A 15,252-nucleotide genomic window follows, 5' to 3' on the forward strand; every position below is an offset into this window, starting at 1 on the left:
GTAGATAGCTCTGGGGAACCTTGATTTAAGCTACGTCTACCATTGTTCTCTTCATCCATTTCTTTACAATATTTAAATAAAAGAGTTGCCAAAGCTGTTGTACATGTATAGCTTCACACATTATATATATATATATTGAAGCAACTGAGTGTTGTATTTGTCCAATTTCTCGCCCCCAAAATATGATCAATCTACCCCAGTCATCAGGTAACTTGATGACTACTATTATATCATAGGTATGTTAATTGTACATGAAAAGCGTGGAAATTAAGCTCTTTTTTTTCCTTTTGACAATACATTCTTTCAGCTGCACGAACTAAAAGAAAATCAACATGTCAGCGAAAATACAAAAATGCTGAATGTACTAATTTGTTTACCCCTATTCCCCATTTTTTTCTCGATCTCGGTTGTTTTTGTGATACCATATCGGGGTGTGTACTATTTTAACTTTTTTGTCGAGTCAATTTACCCTAATAAAAAGGTTATTTCTGGCGGCCATTCTTCTCAGTTTTTATCAATTTTATCCACATTCATCATGCTTGGTGAGGACTTTGGAAAGGCTGAAATAGATGCCATTGAATCGGCTTCTAAACGTGTTGAAAACATGTTAAAGGTGAGACACGAAACTTTGTAATTGTTTCAGGTATAATCGGCACAGAGTTATTACCGGCGCACGCGATTCTTGTGTCCACTGGTCGCATAATCTTCGGACACATTTTCGTGATAGCATAGTGCTGAATGCACACGAGCTGAGTCGCTGGATATTTCGCATTGGTTGTGCCAGGTTGTAAACAAGGGTAGCAGTTGAGGCGTTGGTCTGAAAAGTAGGATTATCCATTTTAGTATATAACATATTACGATGATTTCTCCATGTATGGCAATTAACAGGGATTTTCCAGGGCTCTTTTTTTTATCAAAATCAATTCCAAGCCTGGGCGGAGGCAGAGCTTTTTGAGCATTATTTTACTAGACTAGTCTAATTTTCGTTGAGTCACTGCCCGGAAAGCAGTAGATGGCAGGTTCAAATCCCACTGGTTCCAATTTTTTCTGACTTATGATTTATGATTTTCATACAGATCGAGCATACTGATCTTTAGACAGCTGGCAGCCGTCTGTTTCGAGGAGTTTTTTTAACATTTTTTTTTTATTTCTCCTCGTACACAGACGGCTCGCTATCGTGCAGCCACCATTAGGGGACTTGCAATGCAAAATCCCCCCGTCGGGGCTTTTCAATTTTTGTCTTTAATGAAGAAAAATTTCGAAAATTATAGTGACCATAGTGCAAATTTATATTCCCTCTTGGCATCAATTGCCAAAAAACGGAGAAAAATGAAGTTAAAAGGAACAAAAACAGTGACTTACCTCGGCTGTCGCGCAAATTCACTCCCCCGTTTTATCCGATCTTAAGTACATAAACATATGGCCATTGAGTCCCCTGACCCTGTACTAGGCACGGCCGTAGTCACTAGATGGCGCTGTCGCGGAAGTGCTCAAAATTTGTACGTAAGTTTCGTCCCCTTGTCAATGAGTGAAATCGCATAGCGATGCGATATCGTCAAAATTAAGCCCCTGTCAGCGCGGATGAATATGATATTTTCTCTTTGTGATTGTCCACCCGTGCGATGAAAAATATGTCATCGTAATGCATAGGACTTTCGCGAGCTACCGAAGTCATTTTCGTGCCCCAAATTCCATGAAATCTTCCAAAAATAACCATGAAAGTGTCGGTAAGTCAAAAGTGTCGTGAGTTGCTCTCAATTCTTACCTTATTTAGTTGTATTTCTTGCAAAATGGGTCTCGAAGTGTTCTGGATTTTCCGTTGATTGTGAAACTTGAGTTGATTTCCTTTCTGTGTCTTGCAGTTAAATTGCAGCGCGGGGAATCGCAAAGGCTGTGGAAGCCCTTCTCAGTGAGGTTTACAAGCTGAGCTGCCCTTGAATTTGGTCGAATTTCGAGCCATTTTAATCGCGCGCACGGGATGATTAATTAACATAACAATTAGCAGATTAGAGATCAAGATTACGTCACGTACGTGCGTACGTGTGATACACAGAAATGAAATAGAACTTGAATCACACGGAATCACAGTCAAGAAATGCTTTGTTTTCTTTGTTTGCTAAATGATTTCCTGAATTTAAAATCATGAATAAACACCAGAGTAATGACATGAAGGAGATAATCATGGTCATATGAGGAATAACTAAATATTTTCTGAAAACGAGTGAATATGATGGGGCAATAATGTGCATGCACTGGAAAATGAACATTCACCTCACTGTCAGTGCCGTGGTGTCAGTCACTCAGACACAGTGCTTTACTGTCTTTTACTGGCATTTTCTTTGCACTGCCGCCGCCACTGGTTTTTCTTTTGCCAACTAGATTAAAACTCATTTATATATTAATATGTTTATTGCAATTTTTAAATAAATGGTAATACAAGTGGAAAAAAAATGAAGATAAAAATAATTTGGACTAAAATATGCCATCACCCCCCCCCCTCTAAAAAATACACACTATCTTGAATGACTCGTTTATTTAATTTGCATTGAAAAAATAAATAATTGTATTTATGCACTTTTTTATTTCTCATTCTTTCTGCCAGAATATCAGATGCCATCATGAATAACCTCACCTCCAGATTGAACTCCTAAACATCTTGACAATGACTATCTACTGAGATATCTTGCCTTCTTGAGATTGGAAGTTTAATTAAGTTCAAGTCAGAGTGACCTAAGGCCCTACTAACAAGAAGAATCCATATTTACATAAAAACAAATCCCACGAAAGATACAAACTGATTTTACTCTTAATGTGTAGTGTGTATGTGAGACTCTGTGTTTGTGTTTATTTTGAGGAGGACCTCCTGTCTCTGTTTTTATTATTTTATTGACTGAATGAATGATCAATACCTAAAAGTGAGAACTGATTTTTGAGGAGAGTACATTAGTGTATGGTTTTGAGTGAATTTGATTTGAGTAACTGTTTTTCTTTATTATTTTTCTCATAATTATTATTTTGCCTTTTATTTTCTATTTTCAGTTATATATTGTCAGTTACATTAAGTTGAACTTCCAAATTTGATCAAAGTGTTCAATTCTTAGGATAGAATTTTATCAGGTAATAAAACTGAGTTTGATAAATCTAAAAAAGGACACTGAAAAAAATATGAACACTTGGAGATGCTCACTAAGAAGAGGAAAAAACATGAAAGGAAATGGAACTTAAGTGGATGTTATAGCATGCCTTTCGCAGATCTCCAAGCACCAGGAATCATAGGCGGCGGAAGTGGGGGGGGGGGAGTATCCCCCTAAATTTGAGGTGGGGAGGGGACGATTCCATCCCCCTCAATTTTTTGTTGATAAACTTATTTTTTAATTTTTTTTGGCTTGTCAATTTTCAATTTTTGTTTCCTGTGTCCCCCCCAAGATATTATTTGGTCACTATCTTTTTTTTTTTCGGGGGGGGGGGTCAAAAGATTTTGGCGGTTCCCCCCTAAAATTTTTGGCTTCCCCCACCAATGCCAGGAATGTTGATGTTCAACTGAGAGTTGCTGAAGTGGAATCTCCGTTTGTCTGTGAACTTGTTATAGAGAATGATTATTCCAGGACAAGTAAGATAATATTACCCAGCCCATAGCATACATCCCAACAATGGAATGGAGGCAATATACCCCTGTAATACATGAAGTATCATATTATCTTTAGGTTGGTTTGGAAAGTAAGTCCTCTAGTCAATATTAATGTCTGCCCAACAAAATGGTACTATCTGGCAATTTGGTGGTTCAATCACAAGCAGAAAAAGTTTAGTAAATTGACACTAGTAAGACAAACAAATATAATACAGCCAAACTGTCTGACCCCTTACTTGACTACTGACTTAACTAATTATTGAAAAATGACAAGGGATGCTTAGGCCCTTTGTAACCATTTCATTGGGCAGACTGAAGCAGATGACTAGAATTCATACTTTCATGAAGATGAAGGAACATCAAAATGATTATTACAATTTAGCAAATATGAATTTATAACACTGTCATGGTTATAAAAAATAATGAATTTCTATCAAGTAAAATGACAATACAATGTAAGACATAACTGCAATAAAGTAATTTCATTTCCAAAAGATATCTTCCATAATTTAATAACCAAATTTCTCAAGATAATATTTCTTCTGCACAAAGTGTATGAAATGCTCAGTGTAAATCATGCTGTTTATAAATCTCTAGGATTTTTTTTTTTCAAAATGAAAATACATGTAAACTTAATCAAAACCAGGGGTGGTGGATCCAGGATTTATCCTGGGGGGGGGGGCACATTTTCAGGATGAAAATTTGTCAAGCAAAAAAGGGCCTTACGGGGGGGGGGGATTCTTTGATGAAAATTGCGTATTTTCATTACATCTTGACTGTAGCTCTCAAAGGGGGGGGGTTGAGCTAGATGTGCCCTCCCCCAGATCCACCAGTGATAAAAATCAACATTTATGAAAGATTGCATACCTTATATTCTGAATTGGTAAATTCAATGCATATGTCTACAAAATGAAACTGACATGTTTGGATAAATTGCTTATTTTTGTTTCAAGAAAGAATTCATCAATAACAGCTTAGAGTTATTGAGAAAACATCAAGAAAAAATAATATTCTGATATGCAATAACTATATCTATTTTATATATGCTTTTTTTCCAAAAATTTAATCCTTGACATGGGGGGGCTGGTTTAGTAGTCAAATTCACCCCCCCCCCCCCCCCGTTAAGTAAAATGCTTTATCAAAATAAGATTATGCTATCATTTATAAATGACTGCATTTTGGAGCCCATTAAAATTCAAAATGAATCATAGAGGGCAGTGCCACACCTTATTCACTGAAATTAAGGAGGGGCATGCACAGCTGAAAAACTATCAGCAGGGGCAATAATTTTCACTGCAATGTTAGATATCCTAAAAAAAAAATCCTGAAAACACATAATTAAAATGAAATTAAACTCCCAGGAAGTGCCCCTGTATACTATTACAGCCCTTGACCTGTATATTCTCAAGGGGTTCAATAATTCCTTCTCTTCCCTTGTAGAGTCGGTTCGGGTGCGAATGTGTCTGAAAAAAAATAAGTAAAAAAAGGATCATTAGTAAAAATTGTAGATAGAACAGAACATATAATTTTTAAAAAATTTAGCAAGCAAAAACAAAGATTGATCTGGCATTGGAAAATAAAAGGAAATTAATTAACACCGCCCCCCCCCCCCCCCCCCCGCTTCAACATTTTTTTGTTGTTTGCTTCTGCTAGCAACTTTATAAATTTACCCAATACACCTTTCAAAACTTTTGGCTCCATTATCATGATTATGCCACTGTTCAAGTATTATTTATTTGGAAACCAATGCTAAAACTATAAGGTGAAATGAAATTATATAAAGAAAAAAATATATATTTCACAAAGTATAAAATCATAATGATGTAGGTCATGTTGAAATTAGACCCTGGACTGGACTCAAAATTAGATCAAGTGTAGTGTAGACCAAATGTAAATTAGACAAAGTGTAGACCAAATGGCAATTAGAATTTTTTTTAAACCAAATGGGTCAAGCCCATTTGGTATATGTATAAAGACTAAAATATATGTATATAAGTTAAAAAATATAATTAAGTAGCCTAGGTTGTGCTGAAATTAGACCAACTGGACATTTCACAAAATGAGAATTAGACCAAGTGTAGACCAAATGGGTTTAGCCCATTCGGCATTAGACTAAATGAGAAGTGGGCAAATTGCATGTGAACCAAATGAATATACATATTTACAATGTGGAACTGCATGATATAAAGCCAATTTTATGTACCAGTATTTGACAAAGTAAAAAAATATATAATTATGTAGGTTATGCTGAAATTAGACCAACTGGACATTTCACTAAATGAGAATTAGACCAAGTGTAGACCAAATGGCAATTTAGTTGACCAAATGGGTTTAGCCCATTTGGCATTAGACCAAATAACAAGTGGGCAAACTGCATGTAGACCAAATGAAAATACACCAGAAAACACATTTCACAAGTTGGGACTGATATAGAGAGCCGTAGCAGACGACGGAGATGGGTACATGATCTGCGTCCGCAAAAAACGCGCACGCATCTATGTACTAACATGAAAAACAGCATATGGGACGATCTGACTAAAAATCGCACATGCGGGGCTATTTGAGAGTCACAGCAGAGGACGGCTAGCAGACGCCGACGGGCGCGCGCATTTAGCGAGCACATCGTGATCGTTTAAACTATCGATAGTAAGGACAGTGCATTAACAGGGACCCGCGATGTCTATGACTTTTTCGACCCATGTTGGTGCTATGAAATTGCTGTTTTTTGCAGTTTAAATGAATTTTACGTAAGTTTTAAGTGGTTTCACATGACAAATTAGATATTAAGAAATTTTTTGATATCATTCTTGGGACAACAAACACATTTTGAAATTCTTGTTGTCCTGCGTTCCTGTACAGATCGCGCTAGAACTTCGGTCTCTGTATTTGGTGAGTGAAGCCAACGAAGTTCAGCTGAACAACCAACAAAACAGAGACCGAAGCTTTTGGTCTAACTGATCTTATGATTTTCATTACAGATCGAGCATACTGATCTTTAACAAATAGGAGTAATGCCGAAAATTTGTTAAACAAATTATAATTTCCTCCTATAAAAGCCTCTTAATTTACTATCTATTGTCCACGGTGGACGGCATTTGAATAGTAATGTGTCAGAAAGAAGAGGATCGAGGGTATTTGAATTCCAGTTCATCGTGGCTTAGCCGTGAACCAGAATAGCCTGGTGGTTGAGTCGCTGCCCGGAAAGCAGTAGGTGGCAGGTTCAAATCCCACTGGTTCCAATTTTTTCTGACTTATGATTTATGATTTTCATACAGATCGAGCATACTGATCTTATGATTTTCATTACAGATCGAGCATACTGATCTTAAACAAATAGGAGTAATGCCGAAAATTTGTTAAACAAATTATAATTTCCTCCTATAAAAGCCTCTTAATTTACTATCTCATATTATGCCATTCTTAATGTTGGAATTCTTTTATATAACTTTAATGAAGGACATCATATCTAAAATAGAACTGCAATGTTTCAGAACGATGTGCATGCATTGACGCCTGTGATTTAATAGAGGGCAAGAACCAGAAGGAAATAGAAAACTATTATAATAGATGATATACATTTTCAAAATATTAGAGGGCACTATTTGTTAAAGGAATTGTCACTGATGCATAAAACAAAGGTGGATTATGTGGAATGATACAATTGGCAAACCCTGCAAAAATATGAGACCAAAATAGATTAAAACAAGGAAGTTAAGAAAATTTTACATTTTGAGACTTTTTAATAGAGGGCGCTATTTCTAGGGGTAATGGTCACTGATGCGTAACAAACCTGTGAATCATGAAGGATGTTACCATTAGCAAACCCTGAAAATATTAGACCGAAATGAATGAAAACAAGGAACTTATGACCATTTTCATATTTCTTTAGTTTGCAATAGAGGGCGCTATTTCTAAATGGAATGTTCACTGATGCGTAAAAAGAATATAGATGATGAAGAATGATATCATGAGCCAGCCCTGAAAATATAAGACCGAAATGAATAATAACAAAGTTATTGTCCTTTTACTATTTGTTGACTTTGCAATAGAAGGCGCTATTTGTAAATTTCATAGTCACTGATGCATAAAAATTCATTGAATTGTGAAGGATGATACCATTAGTTAGACGTAAATTAATAAAAACAAAGTTATTGCCATTTTACGATTTTCCTAAATTTCATTTCAATAAATATGAACATTTTGAACTGTCTTGGATTTGAATTTAGGGCAAAAAGACTTTTTATATGAAAGAGCAACTCTTAAACAATCTACATGTAGTGCAATTTGTTAGAAGTCTGTAGCCTGCAGGATACGGGAGTTAAGACAAGATTAAATGGTATGCAAATGGACCAGGCGCCATTTTACAAAATGGTGCCTGGATGGTCATGCATGAGCGATTTTGGAAAATGGAAGACGAGAGGCACAACTAGGGATACTGGACAACATGTCTACCAAGTTTCGATGAATTGGATGAGGGACGGAGCCGGGGCAGAGCTAACAAAATCCATGTGTTTACAAATGGGATTTTGTGGAAGAAGAAGAAGACGACAGAATAGGAATACGGAACAACAACAGAGCATTGTCGCTTGTAGGTGTCAATGCAATTAGATATATATTTGGGATCTTTTTTAATATTTTATTGTATTTTTTCCAGCATTTCATAATAACAGACATAGATAACACCCAAACACAAACATAAACACACTCACACAATGGTACACACCAGAGCAACCATATTCACCAATCACCACCTTTGTTTTTATGTTCAAAATATGACAATCCCTATAAGAAAGTGATTGGAAAATTATATTTCCCAGTATTTCCCGGTGAAAAGTGGTAAATACCGGAAAAAGCGGTAAATACCGGTAAATACCGCTTATTTCCCAGCGTCCGGGAAATAAGCCTCCGAAGCGGGAAATATGCCAACCCTGTTTTTAGCTTTTATTTTTAGAACTTGCCAGATTCTCAACTTAGGAAATGGGAAAAGTTTCAAAATTCAGCTGCACATCACTCATTCAATGAACAAGGTTATGATATAACCTTGTTCTCAGTTACATCTCCATGTGTGGCAAAATAAAGGCCACCGCACACCTTACGACCCGACCGGTCGCCGACTGGCTTGCGACTGGGTGAGGGGAGAGGTGACGTTACAGCGCTTGTCAGCTTCAGAGTCGCAGACCGGTCAGAGACAAGTCGCAAGGAAAATCGTAACGATTTGACATGTCGAATCCTTATGACTGGATCGCAAGCTCAATCCAACCTCCAGCCAATCAGACAGCAGAGTTGCATAACGCGTATTATGATAAACAACGCGCATACGCAGTATTAAGCGCAATTTCTCGGATGCTATGCCAAAAAGCAAAAAGTGCATGAGTGAGTCGCAGATCGGATCGCAAGGTGTGCGGTGTTGAGGCTTATGACTGCCTTGCGTTTCCTCTCCCCTCACTCAGTCACAAGCCAGTCGCCGACCAGTCGGGTCGTAAGGTGTGCGGTGGCCTTAAGGGTGGCAATGTTTGGCTTGTTTTCTCTTTTTCTATGGGACAAATGCTTGATTTTCTTACACTTTCAGTTTTCATTATAGCTATTCATCATATAACTTGGCTCTCATGTAAATTTGATTCTTTAAATTATTTTTTTCTTAATTGAAAATAGAGATAGAGATCTTTGCCAAAACGATACACACAATTGAACTGCGGTTCAAAATTTGCATTAAAATAGATGCTCATAATTCGCGCTCGCCAATCTTGCCGCGAAATACCCGAAATTTCCACACCGCGAAAATATCCACTTTTACATACATGTACAGTAATTCTGTCTGTTTATAGAGGCCAGATCAATTGGAGAGGGTGGAGCAGTTCAAGAGAAGGGAAGCGAGGAAGAAGGCATCGGTAGAAGCCCGTCTAAAGACTGCAATGCAATCTCAGCTTGATGGGGTTAGGACAGGATTGACGCAGCTGAGTAGCGCCCTCAATGGTGTCAAGGAGATCAGGACATGGTAAGATTAAAACCATCGATATAAAAAGCCTGGATAGAGCTAGTTGTATGGTGCCAGAAAACAGTGTGGAACTTTGTTGCACACTTGACCTTTTGAAGTCCTTCTTTTGGTATCAAAAGAGTGTGTTGTAGCTCTATCCAGCTTTTTTATATCAATGATTACAACATCTTATATACAATTATGAAAATACATACCGTACTCAATGTACCACAGGGGGTTCAATGATTCTTCTGGCAAGTGTATCTTCTATCTTATTGTATGTATTTTGTTTTGTTACGATATATTGGCAAGTGTATCTGCATTCTATATTGCCAGATGTATTTTTGTTTTGTTACCATATACATGTGTACATACACAGGGTCCATGAAGTTGATGCGAAGTATAGAGAGTGTGCCGAGTTGACATCAACATTAGGCGAGGTCAAGGAAGTAGCAAGCCAGCACAGTCAGGTAAAGAATTTACCCACTCATTGGACTTCAACATCAATGAAATGTATTGTCGTAGGTCGGAATAGGTCACTTCCAAGAAGTACAAGGGGCACAACAGATTCATGTTCACTTGTCTTTATTTGTCCATCACAAGACAAAAATAAAAGAAAAAAAAACCCTGCAAGATATAAAGCAAGGCCATCGTAAGTATACAATCAAATAATGGCATTAATACATGATTCGTCTTATTCCCAATTATTAAACATATGACGAAGACACCAGATGATGCCAATTACACTATAAAAGTTAAGTGTCTATCCTTTAGCAAATATCCTACAAAATGAGCATACTGTTGAAGTGTATATTATAGATAATGCTATAAAAACAGCATTACAAAAATAGGAATGCATTTCTGAATTCAAAATTATATTAAATGCGTCAAATTATAATTCAAGTTATGGATGCTTAATTCCTTGCAGCTAGCCTGCCTAACCATCCTTATCCTCGAATGTTTGTAACACTAACCAAACCTGAAGAATGGCAGACAAAGAGACCATCGTCATTATCCTCTCAATCAAAAATGACATACAAATCCCCTCAAATTGTAAAGCCTCACTAACTACACTCTTCAATGGCATCTCAAAATACCTCAATCAAAAGGACAGCATCCATAAGTCAAATCGGTTTCCGCACAAGAATTCATTTAAAGTTTTTGAAATGTACTCTATATTTATCTCAATTCTGATTTCAATTTAAATCAATACAGTACAAACATAATATTGTACACCATGCACATAATTAGAATGTAGGTCTTAGACCACGCCCAAATATAATGCAACAGCTTACCCAGGATCAACACCCACTCGTCCGTGATCGTAAACCAACACTCCACACTGGCTGGATTCAGTTCCAGTGTAGAAATTACTTGTACTGCTGTTAAACAAAGAACAAATCCAAAATTACTAACTCGTCTTACATACTTATATTACTTTTTTCATGCTAGCATTCCATTAAAATAATTTTCTCTGTATCAAGATAAAGACTTCTATCAGTTTCAACTTGATAAAATCCACCAGTTAACATTAGAGACTGAAAATAAGACAACTAACCATTCCAGTTATTTATCCATAATTGAAATTACTATAACAATTGTCCTAAAATTATATCAATCCTCATGTCTCAAGAGCCATAACTCATTAATCACAATATGCTCAATAGCTCTTTCATAATTTTTAACTAAACAATTCATACCACAGGCCTTTCCAAATCTAACATGTTTGTGTACATGTCCCACATATACAAATCTGTGTTACTTAATAATACTTGTTTGGAAATCAGTGAGTCTTGTCACAAAATAATTCCATCCTGATACTCTAATATGACTAACATTCACTACCAGTACAAATAACATTTCAAATTAAATGTACGTACCACACTTCGGAAGATCTAAAGTGTTGGGAATCACCGGCAACAAACTTTCACCCACAAAAATGTGATGCTACGCTGATGCAAGCTCAAGAAGGAATGAATCCCGATAACCTGCCCGATGCTACAGGTATTCTGCTCACATCACCAACCTAACCGTATCACTACGCCTTGCATCATTAAGACTTTCAATCTTTCACCTTCAACAGTCTTTCTAGATACCTATTTACAATGTACCTTTTAGCTAATTTGCATATCTTCCGACCATTAATTGGTTAACAAAATAAAAGTGCCTACGCTGTTGCTAAGTGGAACTAATTTATCTTTTACAGGAGTATCGCTCACTGATTAGTCTTCAGTCATGAACACGAGACAAAAGTCCAGCTGTGACTAATAAAAAAAAGGATTTGTTTTCATTCATAAAACTGATTTGTTTTCATTCATAAAAACCAGATGGATGCGATTCTTAGTCATGTTTAACAAAACAAGGAATCCAACAACCTCGCAACCCAGATGACACGTCCTATTGAAAACAAACTTTGCATAGCCAATCCCTAAAATTTCTTTAACTAAGAGGACGCCAAATCGAGCTTCAAATATCTTTATCTATAGAAGGAAATACTTTGGCTAAAACTCAACTTTCCACAGTATTTATGGAGTTAAGATAAGCTTTCACTTTTTCAGCATTGTAAGAATTCATAAGTATTACCTGCTGTGGAGGCGTCCATAATGCTTGCTTTTTGCTGCCAGATGCTTGGGATTACTACTCGGTTAGAAAATGTGAAATGTCTTGTACTTAACCCACCCACCCCTAAAATACTAATAATCGGAGGCATCCATGGTATACAACACACACAAAAAAATGAAATAACAGTCAGATTGATTGATTTGCTGGGATAAAATAAAAAAGAAATGAATGTTAAATCATTAGATTTAAAATATCTGAGATTCAATACTTTTACACAGAAAGAAAGAGACATTTCTTTGAATCATGAAACTGCTTTTGTTGGAAAAAATAACATCCCTTTTCATATTTTTTAAAATCCTTTTACAATCTAATATCAACTTGTGCTGCAAAAGTATGTGTGCTCTTAAAGTTAATTTATAAAAATGTAGAAAACTGTTCATTCATGTTTGCACTAGATGGTAAATTATATTACATTAATGTACAGTACCAGTCAGCAATCTCTGAGTACACGCCAACACACGGCGAGCCATCCAACCCGGATGAGTGTAACACACACGTGTACACTCTCACAGGCGCCAATATTTCTCCTTGTGTGTCATTTAGTTCTCGTGTCAATAGCGTGTTACACTTCAATAATTTGATGATGATAATAATGATGGAGATGACGGTGATGATGGTGATGATAATCCTATGAACAATGATAGTGATGCTGAAGGATGGTGTGACAATAATGATAGTGTGATGATAAGGATGATAATGTTCATGCTTTGCTGATTACTTAAGTGATGGTTATGATAATGGTGGTTACTTTATATAGCGCACAGGTCCATTTTCTGTAAATGTGATTGAAAAGTATCTTGTTATTTGAGGATCAAATTAACTGTAAGAATAATAATATAACAATTTTGAATGATTAAAAGCCTTTATTTTGAGTAAAATCCAAATTAGTTTTAATCGTAGCCAGTCGTACGATTGCTATAACTTAGGTCATTACGACTAGATACATGTATTCAATCCGCTTTTATTCTAATAAGGGTAATAGCGTACCTGTAGTCACAGATTTGAACATACTTGTAGGGATTCGTTTGATGATTCAGAACATTACACAATAAGATATTCCATGTCTCAATGTTAGCAACAAACTCTACTTCGTTTCATTCCAAAATTGGGTCGCAGGCCAATCGTATGCTGTGAGGTGGCCCTTAGGAGACTAATGACAGCATCGGAATAAATTAAATTCAGTTAAAAAAATAAGTGGTAAATGATTTTCCTGAGTATTTCTCATCAAAACAAACTCAAAGCCAAGACTTAAAGTGGATCCATTTACGGCCTTTCCACCTATGAATTGTCATCCAGACGCTGGATATAAATGATGGAGCTGCAACTCTCTTCAGTTTGTGCAAGGTTCGATCCCCTATACTGAGAACGAACGGCCAATAAATCAGGTGATTGTACGCCTCCATATTCATGGAGAAATTTGCCCCCTTATTCATCGTACAGTTGCTGACATCATAATGTGACCCCTGCCATGGACATACATTTTCCATGCTGGTCTAAGTCTATCCTGAGCTAGCATGCACCGTTCTCTCTGAGGTCTGCTATTTTCTAAACTACTTACTTTCCTTAGCACAATGTTCTGACCCACACACTTTATACACATTATAATATAATAAGAGACATCTCCATCTTTCAATTATAGATACCGATTAACCTATGATCATTCCTTCACAGTTCACACCCCAACCCCGCATATTTCCTTCGAATTTAATGCTCAATTTTGAACTTGAGAGTTGATCACTAAATTTTGAAATAATTGCCGAAAAACACTCCCCGAGGGGGGGGCACTTTCAGTCTTTCATTGACGAGTGGATACCAGGCGCAACCAAAGAAACACGTAAAAATATTTTTTTTTCAAGATTGGGCACGTTATGCATGTAACGTAATAAGGGTGTCAAAAACACTAGAATTACGAAAAAGGGTATATATTTTGCTAGAAAGGCTACTGTCAAATTTAGGTATAAACATGACTAAAATGCTTTGTAAAGGTTGTAGTTTTTGGCACATTATGCGTTTAGAGTCCGACTTGAGCGAGGTCATATTCGCTTCTGGTATCCACTCGTCAATGGAAGTGCCGGTCCCCGGGCAAAAATCACTATTGACTGTCTGTAAAGGTGGAATGGGGACTGTGGGGAGGGGAGGGAATTGGTTATAACTCCTTGTTCTAAATAACATTAAAAATTACTCTCAAAGTGGACTCAGGCGTGTACGCAGGATTTTTTTTTTGGAGGGGGTCGTCTGAAAAAAAGAGAGGGAGCGTAGCGACCGCGGATAGGGGAAGCTAGTGTTTTTGCTTTTCATAAGTGGAATCATGTTTGGCGCAAGACTCCATACCATCTGCTCTTCTATATATATAGATATATATTCTCATGGGTGGATCCAAGATTACCCAGGGGGGGGCACATTTTGCCGAGGAAAATTTGACATAAAAAAGGTCCTTGGGTTGTATCAACAACACCTTCCCATTAAAAATATTTCCTGTGACTTTCAAGGGGGGGAGGGCACACTTGTGTAAGAATGGCATATTTATTGTACATTAAAAATTTTGATTATGGCTCTCAAAGGGGAGGGGGCTGGGCACACGGGTCAGATGTGCCCCCCTGGATCCGCCACTGAACTTTTTTTTTAGGTTGCCCCAAAATAGGGGCTGGCTTGCTGACCCCCCCCCCCCCCTTGGACCCACCCCTGATTCTGCCAAAGAAAACTTTGTTTCTTTTCATGTCTTATATTTAAAAAAGTCATTATCTTATTGTCACCATCATCTTCATCCTCGCCATCATCATCATTACCATCACCATCATCCAATCGCTGACCAAGGGACATATATGTCGGTTTGGAGGGGGGGGGGTATTCATAGAGTGTATTATTCACTTAAGCCATGACACAATAAAACATCCTTCTGTAACTGCGGTCAATTATTCCCATTGTTAGCTGCTTATTGTAAACGTGGGAGACGGTGTTGTCACAAGCAATTCATTTTTATTTTAGCACAAAAGCCAAACTCTAAAAAAAATTATTTTACATAGAAAAT

The 15,252-nt window shown here is 37.0% G+C and overlaps 1 protein-coding gene across 2 annotated transcripts in view; it reads left to right on the forward strand.

Annotated features, from left to right (window-relative positions):
- The first annotated feature begins 411 nt into the window (after positions 1-411).
- Positions 412-15,252, forward strand: part of LOC121426648 (exocyst complex component 3-like) — a 42,644-nt gene continuing 27,803 nt past the window's right edge. Inside the window, exons 1-3 of one of the 2 annotated variants that reach the window (XM_041623021.1) lie at positions 412-613; positions 9,454-9,623; positions 9,982-10,072. In XM_041623021.1, coding sequence (XP_041478955.1) covers positions 536-613; positions 9,454-9,623; positions 9,982-10,072 — 339 coding nt within the window. In that variant the 5' untranslated portion in view covers positions 412-535. Of the gene's footprint in view, positions 614-670; positions 825-9,453; positions 9,624-9,981; positions 10,073-15,252 lie in introns of those variants that run through there. The other variant, XM_041623027.1, reaches the window with a different exon arrangement.

The sequence above is a fragment of the Lytechinus variegatus genome, chromosome 1, assembly GCF_018143015.1.
Source record: "Lytechinus variegatus isolate NC3 chromosome 1, Lvar_3.0, whole genome shotgun sequence".
In the NCBI taxonomy this organism is placed as follows: Eukaryota; Metazoa; Echinodermata; class Echinoidea; order Temnopleuroida; family Toxopneustidae; genus Lytechinus; species Lytechinus variegatus.